General features: G+C 42.1%; 1 protein-coding gene across 2 annotated transcripts; it reads left to right on the top strand.

The window, feature by feature from the left end:
• The first annotated feature begins 1,223 nt into the window (after nt 1-1,223).
• Nucleotides 1,224-11,753, top strand: ramp2 (receptor (G protein-coupled) activity modifying protein 2). Of its 2 annotated transcripts, none has more exons than XM_080725085.1 (6): nt 1,224-1,266; nt 5,636-5,701; nt 5,888-5,923; nt 10,430-10,462; nt 10,681-10,855; nt 11,179-11,752. In XM_080725085.1, exons 3-6 carry the CDS (start codon nt 5,908-5,910, stop codon nt 11,426-11,428), a joined length of 474 nt encoding a protein of 157 aa, XP_080581211.1. In that variant the 5' UTR covers nt 1,224-1,266; nt 5,636-5,701; nt 5,888-5,907; the 3' UTR covers nt 11,429-11,752. The 2 variants fall into 2 exon arrangements, with proteins under 2 accessions (XP_080581211.1, XP_080581210.1); XM_080725084.1 differs by lacking the exon at nt 1,224-1,266 and adding an exon at nt 4,504-4,958 and having other exon boundaries at nt 11,179-11,753.
• Nucleotides 11,754-16,245: the final 4,492 nt, after the last annotated feature.

Below are 16,245 nucleotides of genomic sequence, written 5' to 3'. Positions count from 1 at the left end.
GCCAAGTTCATGCTTCGTCGCGCGACGGTGTCGCTCGTCGCGGCGCCGAGGTTCATGTGTGTTGTGTTGGGAGCTTGTTTTTCGGCGCGCGACACCGTCGTGCGACGGAGCATATAAAGTTGGGCTTCACAATATCCTCCAATGCGCATGCGTCGACGTGTTAAAGCCCTCTGCTATTTTGCAAAACAGAGGGGCAGCCATTCCCTTTAACTCAACATCCAAAAAGAGCAAAAACCTCTTGTAAATTAATTTCTTCATAAGCTAATAAGCCTAACCTCGTGTCGTGTTATCATGAATTTTCTATTGCAATAAACTCATAAAGCAAATTAATTAATGAGGTCATTAATTAATTAGTTACAATGAAATGTCTTGCATGCAGAGTTACACATTTTTAGTTGTCACTTTACAGTGGCTTCACATAACAGACAAAAAAGATAGCTCTTTAGATCTTTATCACACAAGATCTCCCATATTTAAGGGAGCCAATTACTAATCCAAACAAAAAAGTTAAAGCCTTGCCAAAGACTGCATGGTATCTACTTTCAAGACCAATTAGACCTACTTAGTTTCCTCTTAACAAATTACCACAAAACATCTTCCCCTTCCAGGCAGGCACAAATTCCATTATTTTTACACACAAGATGGCAGTGTAATGCTACTGTTGCATCCAGTGACACAGATTCTTGATTGGGAGTTCAGTTTATGTCACAGGGGTCTTCAACAGGGGATCTGGTTGTCCTCATTACTACAGGGGGACCACCAAATCTTTGTGTAATAGGAAACTTTTTTTTTTTTTTCTCCTTCCTATTCTGAGGAGAACTTTAGCCAAAAAAATAGACGATCCTCGCGTTGGGAGGCTTTGTGAGTTTGTAGATCGACTATTTTCGGGAAAGAGGTTTGGTGTAGAAGGAAAAAGAAGCAGACTAAGTACGGTCAAGTTTACTAAGTATTGACGGTTTAAGTGGTTAAATGTCTGAAAATACACATGAATCCAACATGTGCTGACAGCGCTGGCAAACAAGTCTATGAAGCTATCTATGAAATATAATGAAAAAGTTTAATTTGCAACTCAGTATTAGGCTATACTATATGTAATGGGGGTCCCTGCTTCATCTCTCTCTCTCTCTCTCTCTCGACTAGGGGAAAAACGTTGAAGACCCCTAGTCTATGAAACCTGGCTTGGAATGATTGGTGTGACATGCTGATGCTGCTGCCCTAACGTGGTTCGGTCCAGGGCACGCAAGCCATCGCTTGCTACTTGACTTGGTGAGTGACACAGAACAGCAATGGCGGTGCATGCAGTCAGGAGGGAGACTGATTCAAATAACTTGTGTTGCGTTTCTCCTCCAGGCTGCTCTGTTGGAGCATAAAGCAGCAGTTATTTTTTAAATAACAATACGTGACTTTGTGTGTATGTCCATGTGTACTGTATTATGTAAGTCAGGGGTCTTCAACAGGGGATCCGGGACCCCTAGGGGGTCCTCAGAGTTACTACAGGGGGTCCTCCAAATGTGATAGGAAAAAAACTCTCTGAGAACTTAAGCCAAAAATAGCAGATCAGCTATTTTTGGCAAAAATGTTTTTTGTAGAGCGGAAAAAGAGCAGACAAATTACAGAGTAAAAGGTCAAGTTTATAAAGTACTGTCGGTTCAAGTGTTTAAATATCTGAAAACACAAATTGACATGAATCCAAAATACACAGATGATTGTGCTGTCAAACGATATGGAAAACTATATGGTATCTATGAAAAGGTTGTGGGGGTCCCTGCTTCATCTCTCTCTCAACTAAGGGGTCCTTGGCCTGAAAGCGTTGAAGACCCCTTATGTAAGTCCCTATCCGTATGTCCCTTTTCTGATTGGACAATATAATAGGGCATTCACCAAATATTCGAATATCAAAGCCTTATTCGACGTTGTTCACCGAAGTTGAATATTCGCTTTTTTAAATTTTTTGTTGTTTTCTCTTTAAAAAATATATAGTTTATAAAGCTTGACTAGATAGGAGGTCATAAAAATGAGTTGTCAATGCCCCTGGTGGATGAATTTGTTAATGCTCTATAGCAGGGGTTCTCAAACCTTTTTAGGCTGTGACCCCCAAAATAAACATATTTGGAAAGGGGACCCCCACCCTGACAAGCACTTGGAATTGTAGGTATTACATTTAATGTGACTGGGTTCTGCAGATAAATATTGTGAAAATAGCTGATCTACATGCTCACAACGCCTCGCAACGCAAGGCGATGTGAGCATGTAGATCTGCTATTTTCACACTTAATATTTGACAGTTTGGCCAGTCCTGTCGAATATTCGACTATTCGAATACTTTGCGGTCGAATAATTCGAATACTAAAAATCACTATTCGTGAATGCCCTACAATATAATGATGGACACATATGTAATGTCATCATCATACTGTACTCAAAGCTTTTCAAGGACCCCACTTTGAGACCCACTGCTGTAAAGGCCTTCTCATTCATTACCACTTGTCATCATACGCCCGGGCAGTGAGGACAGCATCTCCTATAGTCCTATTGATACAGCACACCAGGCACGTCCACATGGCGGTTTGAAGTGGACCATGTTGATACATACTGGGACCTTAAAACAAAAGCAAACACGCGCTGGAAAGATAAGCCCGGGACGGGAGGGAGGCCTTATCAGAGGAACCATTTTAATTATGTATAATGTAAACTGTGAGCGTTTGTCTTGGCATCTGAACATTGGGACTGATATCTTCAGATATGTTGCGGCCCCTGTGATCTCTGTGTCAAACACTTGGGCATGCAACAGTTCAAAAGATTCACTGTGCAGCTGAAGAAACAATGAGAAAAAGCTCTGACTGACATCTGTAGAGCATTCCTGTGTTTTGTCTCAACCACTAAACATTTATCTGAGCCTTTACATTTCAATCATTTGGTACACGTTACTGACCCCAAAATGTGGTAAACTGAGCAGGCTTGTGGAGTTTTAGAACAGATGATTCACGTTACGCTATCTCTCGCAGGCAAAGTCCACACGGCACATTTCAACTTAGCTAAACTTTGATGCATTTAAGCTCTTTCTTTTTTGTTGGTGTTATCCAATCTGTTTGATGCGTCCTTTATGTGGATCGAAACATGGAAGTCATTTTGGCCCAGATTGACCTGGCCCGGTCCCAGACTCCGGCAGCTGAGGGAGAGTAGAGTGGATCAGTGACGTGGATGGAGTGCATCATCCTCTCGACTCACTGGAGGTCCCCGCTGCCTCTCTCCGTACCGGGGACGTGCTGGGCCCCTGATTCAGCCCGGGAAAAAAGAGTTGGAGAGGCCCTCATTGCGCGCTATAGAGAGAGATCTCTCTATAGCGCTGCTGCTACTCAAAGATTTGCCATTTCAGATCATGACAAGTGACAAGCCAGTGGGCCAATTACATGAGTTATATTTCCTCGTTGTCGTGTGGAAACCTTGTATGTCCAAAACCGTTTGTTTTTTATTTAAACTAGTGAAAACAGCCGATCTACAAGCACACAACGCCTCGCGGTGCGAGGCGTTGTGTGCTTGTAGATCTGCTGTTTTCACTACTTTTGTGCAACGGCCTTGTATGATGAAGCAGGGCTTTGCTTTGCGAAAATTCTACAAAATTTGAAACTTGCCCAGCCCCCAAAATGGAACGAAGGCCGACATTTTATTTTTATTTTTTTCCTAATCGCCGGCCTGGACTGGCCGGGAATGAACCGGCCATTCGGGAGTTGTCCCGCTTTTCCCAATGGCCAGCACGTCCCTGCTCCGTACCACAGCAGCTTAGCATTGACGTCACTGGGAGGGAGAGGCCGCCCGCTGTATCACAGCCAAATGGGGGGCAGGGGGTAGAAATGGGGGCTTGGGGATGATGTAACAGAGCACATGCAAAAAACATATTCCATATTCAGCGACACTCAAAACAACAGCAAGTTAACGACACGATGTGCAGCCATGCACAGGCAGCGCACTGTACAGTATACAGTCCTACGGTGGGCATAAACCTATACGCAAACATGTCATGCAAACATGGCATGCAAAACACAAATGCCTGGTGATATTTGCTTCCAACGAATGACACTGCTTGGCTACGACAAAGTTATTATGTTATTAAGTAAAGTTATTTACTGCAATTGTTTTATGTCCATGAAATGAAAGGACCTCGAACGTAAACAAGACCCTAAAGGGCTTATATGGGGTGTTCCTTTTAGGCAGGGTGTTTACTGTAACTGTACTTGTACTGTACTACATTTTTTTGTTTAGATTATACTTGTTCTGTTCTTCTTTTATTGTCTGATAAAATATTAAATAAATCAATTAAGGATCCCTTTTATTTAGAAACTATAACTGTTTTGATTCGTCTGAAATAAATCGACAACAAAGCCGAATTAAGTTGACAACCGTTCCAAAGGAAAACAAAAACATGATCAAGGTCTGAACAAACTTTAAATCTATAGAAATCAATTAAAGACCAGTCAGATATCAACATAATTTGTTAATTTGAGATCATTTCAATTAAGCTTCAATTAAGTTGTATGACAACTGTACTATGTTAGCTTCTGCATCAGAATTATTGTGTACATGGAAAAAGCAGAGGGGGGTAAGAGAAAGAATGTGTGTCAGAGAAGGTTGGGGGAGAGAGAGAGAGAAAGAGAAAGAGAAAGAGAGAGAGAGATAGAGAGAGAGAGAGAGAGAGAGAGAGAGAGAGAGAGAGAGAGAGAGAGGAGGGGGGATTAAGGTGGTGGACCAGTGCACCACAGTAGTTCTCTTCTCCCCTTATCAGGGGCTCTCTGTGCTGTCCCATTGTGGGAGTCCACCCAATCCGCCCATCCTAGGAAATGAGAGCTTCCTGTTGTTTTATAGAGCCTTCCTGCTAAAAAGTTTGAGATATGTAATCTGTGTCCACACCAGGGAAGAGGTACAGAGCAAAATGAGGTGTTTTCTGGTGCTGTGCCTGTTGGGTAAGTAGTAGATTTTTTTTCTCTCCCTCTGTCCAGCATTGCAGCACTCCTGTAGTGAGGAGTTACAGGGCTATGGAACACACATGCCCTTTTTCTCACCTCAGAAGTGGAATGCTCAGTAACTTGAAGAGCGAATGGGTGTTTAGTACGGAGCTCATAGCTGGTCCCGTGAGTTTTAGACCAACAGAAGGTTTGCTCAAGGGGCACTAAGTAAACCTGAGCTGTGTTGATCTTTCCCCCCCCCCCCCCCTTTTTTTTACAGTTGTGACAGCAAATGTAAAAATAAATAAATGTAAAGAACAATTTTTGATTCACATTGATCAAATGGTGTGAAATGTACATTATTATCAAGTTCAGAAGGACAGTGTAAAACATGTTTTTAGATTTGTTTGTTATCCTACTAAACAAAACACATGAGTCAGGTCGAATGGTCTATTTTCTTTCCCTGGAATTTCCTCAGATGCGTACAGGACAATGAGAGGATTCAACACTGGCCAATGTTTTCTATTTGATTGATTCTCATTTATATTCATAACATTTTAATCGTTTATCACATTAATACTTCTGTACGATATCTGGGTGTCTTTTTGATGTATAGTCCTATGTGTAATGACATTGTTGTGTTGTTAATTATACCGTTGACAAGTGTCATTATGTATTATGTATTTCTTCCATAGCTGGATGCACAGCAGTTGCAGGTCTGGTCAATGAAGAGTTAGAGGTGCTACAAGTCACAACATCAGGTAAGTTGTTTGATTATTGTTAAAATGATGAATAAAATATGTTTCATTTAGCGCTTGTCTGGTAAACTACAAGTTCATGAGGGTTTGTTTAAAAGTGTGAGGGAAAAACCCTCAGAAAACACTCAGGATTTATCCTTCACACTTTTATACTGAACCGGTGACTAACTTGGCTTCTCTTTTCTACAGCGTATCAAACAACAGAGCCCATGAACATCACTGGTAGTAAGTGGACAGCTTTATTGATGTCATTGATTTCTATACATTCAATATGTGCCCCCCCCACACACACACACACACACAAATAATAATAATAATCATTCATTTAAAACCTGAATAAAAACTGAATTTGGAATTAGAACAAAATAGCCTATTTTGGACAGTGCATGTTCTCCCCGTGTCCCATAGGGTAGGTAGTATCCTCACAAAAAACATGCAGTAATCCTGGTCTCTATAGAACAGTGAAGTCATGACGTGACTCACTCATCTCCCGGTTCCATGGAAGTAATTCTCTATGGAGAATAACATTGAGTCACCTTAAATCGTCTCATATAAGCATTGCGGTCCTAAAATAAACAAACGGTCTTTGCGATATTGTCGGTGAGGTGGCTCTGTATGGTTTATGATAGTCAGTCACCTAATTCGGCGACAGTAACATTAGCGTTTTCTCATTATCAGTTGATTCTTCATATCCATATGAGTCAAACCGCTGCGATAATTTGTTTATAATTGGAACACAGTTCTTATATGACACGATATAAAAAAAGGTCTATGGGAATTCAGAATGGGGGAAGAAAACCGCGAACCAGGTATGATGTGTAAATTACGTCACACTTCACTACTCTATACTGCCTCCCCCTGGCCAGCCGGGGCGCCCGATGGAGGGGAAAGGAACTGGTTGGAATAACGCGTTCCTGCCACGTGCTACATCCAGCCTGGGAAACTCTCCCCTGTCAGGTGAAAAGAAGCGACTTGGACTCATCATGCATCGAAGGAAGCATGAGGTCAGTCTGTTGCTCTCCCTAGGTTGGCAGAGGGAGTGCAGCGCCTAGGATTACAGTATGACAATTGACACCTGGTAAAAAAAATGGGTTACAAAAATCATGGGATAAAGAATTAGGGGGATTTCTTTTTTTACTGGACAGTAGAATTATTTGAAACCAGAGAAGTTAAATAGTCTAGATCCAGTCTAGCTACAGTAGCCTACTGTATATATTACAGAAAAAGGATGAAAAGGATGAAAAGGATAGCTAGAAAAGGCTTGACCAATTACCAGTTAAAAACCACATCAGCAGAACCTTACAAGTTCACACGCTTGGGCATGATGTGCGTGATGTCCTAAATTCTAAAACTAGACTTCACATCCACATAGGTCTGAGAAACGCTGAGGAAACATGTCCGTTTCCTTCTGCTGCTGTTCGTCATTTAGGCCTAGAATTATTGAATGCTTTAACCAGTGAAAAATAGCAGATATACAAGCTCACAGCGCGGCACCGAGTGCCGCGCTGCAAGCTTGTAGATCTGCTATTTTTGAAAAAGTCGTGAAAATGTGTGCAAATCTTTGAATATAATGTATTTCCAAAGCGAACATTTGTAACTCAAAATTTGCTTCTGGGTGGTCCCTGGAACTAAATATTTTGAGATGGGAGTCCGTGGCCAAATACATATCAGTTTGGGGGTCCTACACATGAAAAGGTTTGAGAACCACTGACATAGTAGTCTCTCAAGAACAGACTAACTGAGCTCCAGTTAAGTGAAAAGGACCTTTTCTTTGACGATGGCTGGCCAGATTGCTGACATAGAAACATAGGTTTTTCAAAAAATCTTCAAAAGGATTCAAAAGACACTTCGGGTCAAAATTCAAATGTTCATGATTTTTCTAAAATTGCAGATCTACAAGCTCGCAGCCGCGCTGTGAGCTTGTATATCTGCTATTTTTCAATAGTTAAAGCATAAAATAATGATACACAATAATGTGTACCCGTTCTGAATGGGTTAAAGAGTTACAGAGGCCTACTTACTTGCTATTGCTGATGACTATATTTGTTATTTGTGTGCCACCCCTAAGATGTTTGAGTTGACCACTTCAGTTCCTGTGTTTCTCTCTAATACCAAACTTAGCAGGAGGTGATTGTATTGAACGACACAGGGTAGAGAGCAACTGTGGTTTGTCAAGAGAGATATAAATGAGATAAGTGAAGTCATTAGCCATACAATGGGCACTTTCTCCTGTGTGGGCAGTTGGGCAGGTGCTCTTATGTGTGCACGTGTCTAATTTTATGTATCTATTTAAGTTCAATTGGACATTCCAGCCAATAGGCATCTTCTGCACCTACAGTATTATAGTTGTCTTATACTTGTAAATAATATGATTTGACTTTGAAATAGACACAGATCCACGGGGAACTCTTGGACCATTTTCATAAACACAGTTGGCTGGTTTTGGAACTGACAAACCCCTTTAGAACAAACTCTAAATTTCTGCCAAGATCTCTCAGTGTGTGTGCATCATAAGAACCCAAGACAATTTCCCGGGGAGGTCTCAGCCATGAAGCCTAACTTATGCTCTGTCGAACAGCGGTGTCGCACAGCAAAAATAGCAGACCTACAAGCTCCCAACGCAGTACTTTTACTTAAGTACAATGAGGTATTTGTACTGGAGTATTTCCAATTTCCAATACAACTTCTACTCCACTACATCTCCGATCCAAATATTGTATTTTTACTCCACTACATTTATTGGACAACAAGCTCACAATGTGTCGCATCAAGCTTGTAGATCTGGTATTTTCAAAAGATTTTTATACATTTGAAAACCTGAAATGGGACATTCTGCATAATGAGTACTTTTACGTTTGGTATTTTAAGTATTTTATTATGCCAATACTTTTGTACTTTTACTCAAGTATGAATATCGGACTATTACTTGTAACAGAGTATTTCTACATTGCAGTACCGATAAGTTTACTTAAGTAAAGCACTTGAGTACTTTTTTTCGCCACTGCCATTTCCGGCAGCATGACACCGCCGTCCAAGCGAGTATAAATCAGGCTTAAGGGGTCAGCAGCAGCAGACACTGCAGGCCCGCAGTGGTGTGGGGCCAAAGGTTAACTCGAACCTCATTACGAGTCGCCCCCACCGCGTTTCACTTCCTGTATTTGTTCGTCATTCACCCCATACAACGTCTGTGATCAACACATGAACCCTGAGCATTGTGAAACAACTGGAGCTTGTGGTGGAACAGGCCCCCTTCTCTGTTCCTCATCCTGTGCCTCCCTACCCCTCCCCCCCCTCCCTCGCCCTGCCAACTCCCCCCAAACCCCCAGCTCCTCCTCTGCCGAAAAGACACTTCTTCCTGATGTCATTACTAAATCAAAATGTTGCTCAGCAAACAGATGTCGAGAGTGGCTCAACATGTGGAACACAGTGACACGCATTAGCGTGTTTGTCCTGAGAAGACACGGAGCATTTCTTTATCCTTTGATTCATTCAACGAAAGCAGCTCTCTCTCTCTCTCTCTCTCTCTCTCCCCCACAAGATAGACTTTGATCACTGCTCCGTGCAACGGTCGCGGGTTGGGATGCAAGCTTTAATGACTCATCTTTGAGAAACGGTGTTACGATGCAAAACAAACCTTCCGGTATAAAAGACATTATTAGCTCAACATTGCTAAGGGATGGCCTGTTACACACAGAGTCCACCCATATTCCCAGGATCGGTCATGTTTGAGCCTTGTGAAGTCAGGAGGTCTCACACAGTAAGTTTTCATTACTAGCCTGTCTGTGTGTGTGTGTGTGTGTGGGGGGGGGGGGGCTTTTACAAAACAGCTGGCTATAGCCCTCATAACAACTTCTTCCAGGTTTGATTAAATTAACCCAGATATGAAATCACGGCTGTCTGCACAGCACACCCATGCAGAGTCATGATTACATCCACCCCTAAAACCCAGAGCCCTAAATGTTTACTTATGTTTCCTATTTGGCAGAGGCAGCCCAAAAGGCAAATAAATCACATGCTGCGAGCCGGCCAGGCCTTCCACTGTGAGAAACTGAGACTAAAAAGCAGAACAAGAGTTAAAGAGTAAAGGGTTTTCAGATGTGAGTCCAGCCTAGCTTGGGTGTGCTCCCTTTTATTTGGGAGAATGGAGAGGACAATCGATGTTGCCTCCACCCCTTTAAAAAGGCAAGCAAAATCCTAAAGAAATGTGTGTTGGATAGAGGAAGAGCCTGCCAAGGCGCAGGGGCAGACAGACGGAAACCTCGGAAGAACATCTGGTAACCGCGGGTAACACCGTCTCGGACATCTGGTTACTGGAGGTTACACGGCGTCTCTCCCACCCTGTTGGGTTTCCTGTTATGCCTCGCTGTACGCGGTCTAGGAACTTTAGCCTCATTATACATGGTCATCAGTTGGGTTAAAACGCACCTTTCTAGATTTCCTCTGACATGAAGGGAGTGCTTGGTTTCTTTGGGGTGTTTCTCTCCTTTCTCTGCGGTGAGTGTGTGCTCCTCTCCTTCACAGCTGCAACATGTGTGTCTCACAGTGTTGGACATTTTCAGTGACTATGAGTATGAGCTATAGACAGGAATGCTGATGTATAAAAGTCTCTTCACCACTGAAGTGTGCTGCATGTTTGAGTTGTCGTTTCATTTACGGAATAGAAATGTGTATAGGCCTTTTCTCAACTTGTTTTCTGAATCTTAACAATGTTTTTATTTTCTTATTCTCCAGATATGACTTATGCTGATTCTGCTGGTACATATGGTAGGTTGACATTTTAACCATATCATTTACATATGCAAAGGGACACTCAGTATCTACATCTTTCTTTACTAAATTATAATTTACTCTTTCTCTCTTTCTCTCTCTCTCTCTCTGAAACACACACACGCACACGCACACGCACACACACACACACACACACACACACACACACACACACACACACACACACACACACACACACACTTGAATTCACGTAGGTTGTGGGAACGGTTCGTTTTGCAAGGAACTCTGTGACTACTGCCAGCACTATCACCCAGGACAGACGATGGACTGCCTTGACGAAATTGTTTATCACAGGTGCTCCGATGTGTTTGAAAACACCATGAACTCCATGAACAACACTGACTGGTGTATTTGGAAGAACGTAAGAAGGTAACAAGCATATTTGCATTCATACTATTTTCCATGATAAAATCATGATTATGTCGTACACAGGTTAACCACATGAACCCCACAGGGTCCCTATTCTGGGCATTGTAGACACGATCTACATGCACACAATGCATCGCATTGCGTGCATGTAGATCGTCTCTTTTTTTTAACAAAGAGATTTGGCATAGAGGGACAAAAGGAGGGTACGAGTATAGCCTCCAGTCAATGATGTATACGGGCTTTAAGTGGATAAATAACACACTAATAGCTGCTTTCTATGTCTTCTTCTCAACTTCTCAACCCTCATCCCCTCCTCACGGCAGTGCGTACAATAACTTCACCCTTTGCACAGAGAATACGTCTGAGTGCCTTCTGATCCCGTGGCCAAACCCGCTGGTGGAGCAGATCTTTGTGGACATCCACGCCATGTTCTTCCAGGCCTGTCCCACCGAGGAGCTCACCGAGCCACCGCCAGGCATCGTCTTTGCCCTGGTGATGACACCCATCTGTCTGATCCCTGTCATGGTCATCCTAGTGGTGCTGAAGACCAAAAATGGCGACGGCAGCTCCTGATAGACCTGGTAGATCACTGTGTCTCAAGGTCTGGTCTGGGGCTCACCGGCGGTCCGAATGGACACTCACGGGGGATCATTTAACTCTCAGAGTTACATTTACAGTGTAGATTTGGGTCCCAGAGATACAAATCATATGAAATGGGGGTCCGTGGCCTAATACGTCTAAATCTGGGGGTCCTTGAAATTAAAAGTTGAGGTTCACTTAAAGGACCAGGTCACCTCTGGGACAACCAGATCTTTTTTTATTGTTGTTTGGGACACGATCAACACAATCCTGAATAATCTTTTGTGTTCAATCTGTGTTTTTAGATATGTTAGTATTTCAGCATGCTACAACTGGTCATATGATGCATTTGCATCATATGACCAGTTGTAGCATGCTGAAATCGGCTGAAATACTAAAATATCTAAAAACACAGATTGAACACAAAAAATAACTCAGGATTGTGTTGATCGTGTCCCACACAACAATAAAATAAGATCTGGTTGTCCCAGAGGTGACCTGGTCCTTTAACTAAACTATAATGGAACCCCGATGTACACTGTCAAATCCTCTGTGCTTATTTAACTCTGGGCTCTATTTTGATTGCCTTAAGTACCAGCTCTTTTGCCTTAACTTAAAGGCCTGTCCATACTGTCTCCGACCACCAAACTTTTCGTCGGAGAGTTCCAACTTTCCGACGTGCAGCTTTCTGAACTCTAATTTGGGGTAATGCTTTTCAGAAGATTTCGTGACGGCATTTTGTAGTACCTTATGCGTGACAGACCTTTCGGACGAAAAGTTTGGTGGTCGGAGATAGTATGGACAGGCCTTTAAGTTAAAGCATAAGAGCTGGCACTTAAGACAATCAAAATAGAGCCCTGAGTGTACAAATGTTCACATTTTTGTACACTTTTACACTCTCAGAGTTCTAGTCCCGTAAGTCGGGCCGCTGGTGGTCCTCGGACTCGACGCTGGGAACCAATGAACCATTGTTGTAGATCATGGCCCTGTGAGTTTCCTCACTGATGTCACATTCCTACTTGAGATCGCCCGTCTCTTTAGACCCGAGGATGTGTGCTACTGTACCTGTTTTACCAGCAGCGTGCTGGGCTTTCAACTCACCAATGACCCTGTGGAGGACTGTGTCTTCCTGACAGACGTACCTACACTTCCTAGTGCCTGAGAAGTTCTGATCCATTACAATAATCATTATAATGGCATAAAAATTATCGGATTCTGCACATTTAAACAAGAGATTATGTGTGTGTGTGTGTGTGTGTGTGTGTGTGTGTTTGTGTGTGTGTGTGTGTGTGTGTGTGTGTGTGTGTGTGTGTGTGTGTGTGTGTTCTGCTCTCCCATCAAATGTGGGTTCCAAAGTGAGGAATTCTACGCTACTTGTGGGGCCCTTTTCTACTTGTGAGGCCCAAACGCTGGAACCCACAAGTTTTTTCCTTGAAATCAAGTTATTATGCTCCCACTGTGCTATGGTGTGATTTTTAGGTCGGGTTTCACAATTGATGTTCAAACTCCCAATATGTGTGAGTGTGCGTGGCTTGGAAAAAAACACTCCCCTCCCATAACTTGTGGGACATGAGGCAGTATAATCATCTGACAATCCTTAAAAAATACTGGATTATAGCTCATATCAAATTTTTTTTGTAATATCTGATTGTTGCTGATGACACCTGATTTTGTTTGGGAGCTGTACGAGCTCTGGAAAGGGTGGGCCCCTCAGATGATGCAGGTTTCCTCATGTCCCCACAAGTTATGGGAGGGGAGTGTGTGTGCGCGCGTCCGTGCGTGCGTGCGTGCGTGCGTGTGTGTTCTCATATGACTCCAGTGCCCCCACATCGCTTGATGATGGTGAAAACTAAAATAGGTAATGAAACAAATATCTTAGGACTGTTAACCTATCTATATCTGAGCCAGACGAGTGATCATGTTGGTCACAAGTGTTATTACAATTGTAAAACCTTCTAGATCTTCTGAAATCTGAAAGCAATGCTTCTTCTCAACTGGACCGACATGTTCTTCATGTCCGTATGCAGGGTTTAATGACAAAAGCTCTTAAAGCTTGCAAAGGTAAAGGGAAAGTATATTGATGTACCTCGCATTGTGTTGATGAAAAAACATAAACCTAGTTTGTTCACAGAACAATTTAACCACTATAACCCCATTGTCCCTATTTTGTGCATGCCATCATAGGCGAACATTTTTGAAAATCAAATTCTAGAGATATTTTCAAAAGAAATGTGAAGAATTTTTAAACATTTTCGCCTAAATAACCTCTATTTACTGTTCAGCAATCTGGCTATGCCATCGTCAAAGAAAAGTTCAGTCGCTCTTTTCACTTTTGCAGCAATGCAGAAGTCTGTAAACAAGAGACTAACTGCTCAGAAACACCTCTAAACTAATCTGATTGTGATCTTAAGATTAGTTTAGAGCAGAACACTGGCTGCTTTAATGTTTTCCAGGGTTTCATTATATAAATGCAATATTTTGATTAAGATAATACACTTAATCTACTGTATGACAACGGTCCTCGTCCTCGGACCGACAACATAGTGTGTGAGTGAGCGTTGAAATAATGCCTGGACAGGAGAAAAAGTCCAATAAGCTTATTGCCACTGTCTTGCAGAAACCTTGTATCTCCAAGTTTAAAATGTTTATGTTTTTTCGCTAAGTAAAGCCCTGCTTCATCAAACAAGGCCGTCGCCCGTCGCCCGTGCCTTGCACCGCGAGGCGTTGTTGTGTGCTTGTAGATCGGCTGTTTTCACTAGTTTAGTTCATGATAAATACAAAACTAACGATTTTGGACATACAATTAAGGTTTCCACCCGACAACGACGATATTTGGCCCCAGTATGTGAGTCACTGACTGTGGAAGGTTGGGGTCAAAGGTCCCAGACGGGACCCAATGTGTGGGTACGCCCTGAATATGGCATGTCTTTCCTGTTATTGTCTATTTTGTGAACCGATAAAAGAGTTATTTGGCAGTGCCTTCTCTCCAGACAACGACAATCCTCACTGCTGCGTGAAGAGCCTCAACCTATCATCAAAATGTCCAGATGAAAATCATGTCGTTGTTGTCAAGTGGAAACCTTGTATGTCCAAAACCGTTCGTTTTGTATTCATCATTTTAAAAATGATTTAAAATATTGTGAAAATAGCTGATCTACAGTACAAGCACACAGTGCCTCACACCGCGGGACGTTGTGCGCTAGTAGATCTGCTATTTTCACTAGTTTTGTGCGACAGTCATGTACCGTATGATGATGCTTTACTTGACGAAAAAACATACACAATTGAAACTTGGAGATACAAGTTTTCTGATCGACAGTGACGATATGCTCTTCTCTAAAGAGCAAATAAACAACGATAATAACAAAGTGTATATAAAGTTAAACTATTACCTGGATCACGATGATATGATTTTTATATTTAGCCTTGAAAGGCAATATGACACCAAAGTAAGCACTGTTATTTTTTTAAACAAAGAAATATTATGTGTACTGTACTGTACTGTATGTATGCTGTACCATATTTCTGCTTTTGTCAGGACTGGCATACAGTCTGTTCTCACACTACGTTCTGTATGTACTTTATGTATTACGATGTGATTATTTGATATCATATAATTAAATCTATATTTCTTTTGCTACTGTATATGGTTGGTTAATTTTAAGACTCTTTTACCACCATCTGCTGTGCTCCGAAAGAAATGTTCGGACCATTACAAAAAAATATTGCTAATCAATTTTAATTAATAAACTTTTATGGGGGTATGATATACAGCTTTTTTCCTCAAATTGTTTAAACAGTGAAAATAACAGATCTACAAGCTCACAACGGGGCACAGCTTGTAGATCGGCTGTTGCACCACAAACTGAAAAATAGGGCATAAGTAGTCAGCCTCAATCAAATAAGAAAATATTTTTTATTTTTTCTCATCAATTTGTTGATGAATAAAAAAAGAAAACTAATTATATATACTCTACTAGTCCTTGCCCGTTCGAACATATGTCCGTTTGGTAATGTGTTGTGCAAAGTATATGAGGGATTGAATGTAGGAGTCTCAGAAGTAATGTTGGAGAACACAGACGTATCAGTGATGTCAGTCATCTCCAAATTTGGGCACTGTTTCATTATGTGGCTGTTACCATGGCGGCGGTATCAGTGATGTCTGTCATATCTCCATATTTGGGCACTGTTTCAGCATACGGCTGTTACCATGGCGAAGAACGCATGCGCAATACATGCGGCAGTATCAGTGATGTCAGTTATCTCCAAATGCGGGCATTGTTTAGTGTCAGTCATGTCAGGTATATCAGACAGACATCGGACAGACACACATTCGGTTGTTTATTGCAACCGTTGATCACAGTTAGTATGAAAACGGCCAGCTCATGTCAGTCAGTCACGCCTCATGTCACGCTCCATTTTACGCCCATATATGGAGATCCCTGATGTCGTCAATATATGCCCATATATGGAGATTGCGACCTCGCCCTTAGGGCGTCTTACTAGTTAGTAGGATATTAAAAAATCAAGTGCTTCTCGGTTATTCGATTAATCGAAAGAGTAATAATCAATCGCTAAGAAAATAATCAATAGTTGCAGACCTAATAGACTTGTTCAGTGGCTCATGTCATGTGTCACTGTGGCTTCTGTGTGCGCTGTACACTTGTGTACAGTTGCTATGCTCTACAATGCTGATGTAGTGTAGTGAAGGAAGCAGTGACAGCAGTGTACTGTATCACACCCTCCTCTGGCACACGCAGCAACACTGTTGGGTGGGCCTGTGTGTGCGTGTGTGTGTGTGTGTGTGTGTG

This window comes from Nannobrachium achirus (genome assembly GCF_963921795.1).
Source record: "Nannobrachium achirus genome assembly, chromosome: 4".
NCBI classification, from domain to species: Eukaryota; Metazoa; Chordata; class Actinopteri; order Myctophiformes; family Myctophidae; genus Nannobrachium; species Nannobrachium achirus.
The sequence above is the reverse complement of the archived record's forward strand: the minus strand, read 5'-3'. Positions and strand labels throughout refer to the sequence as shown.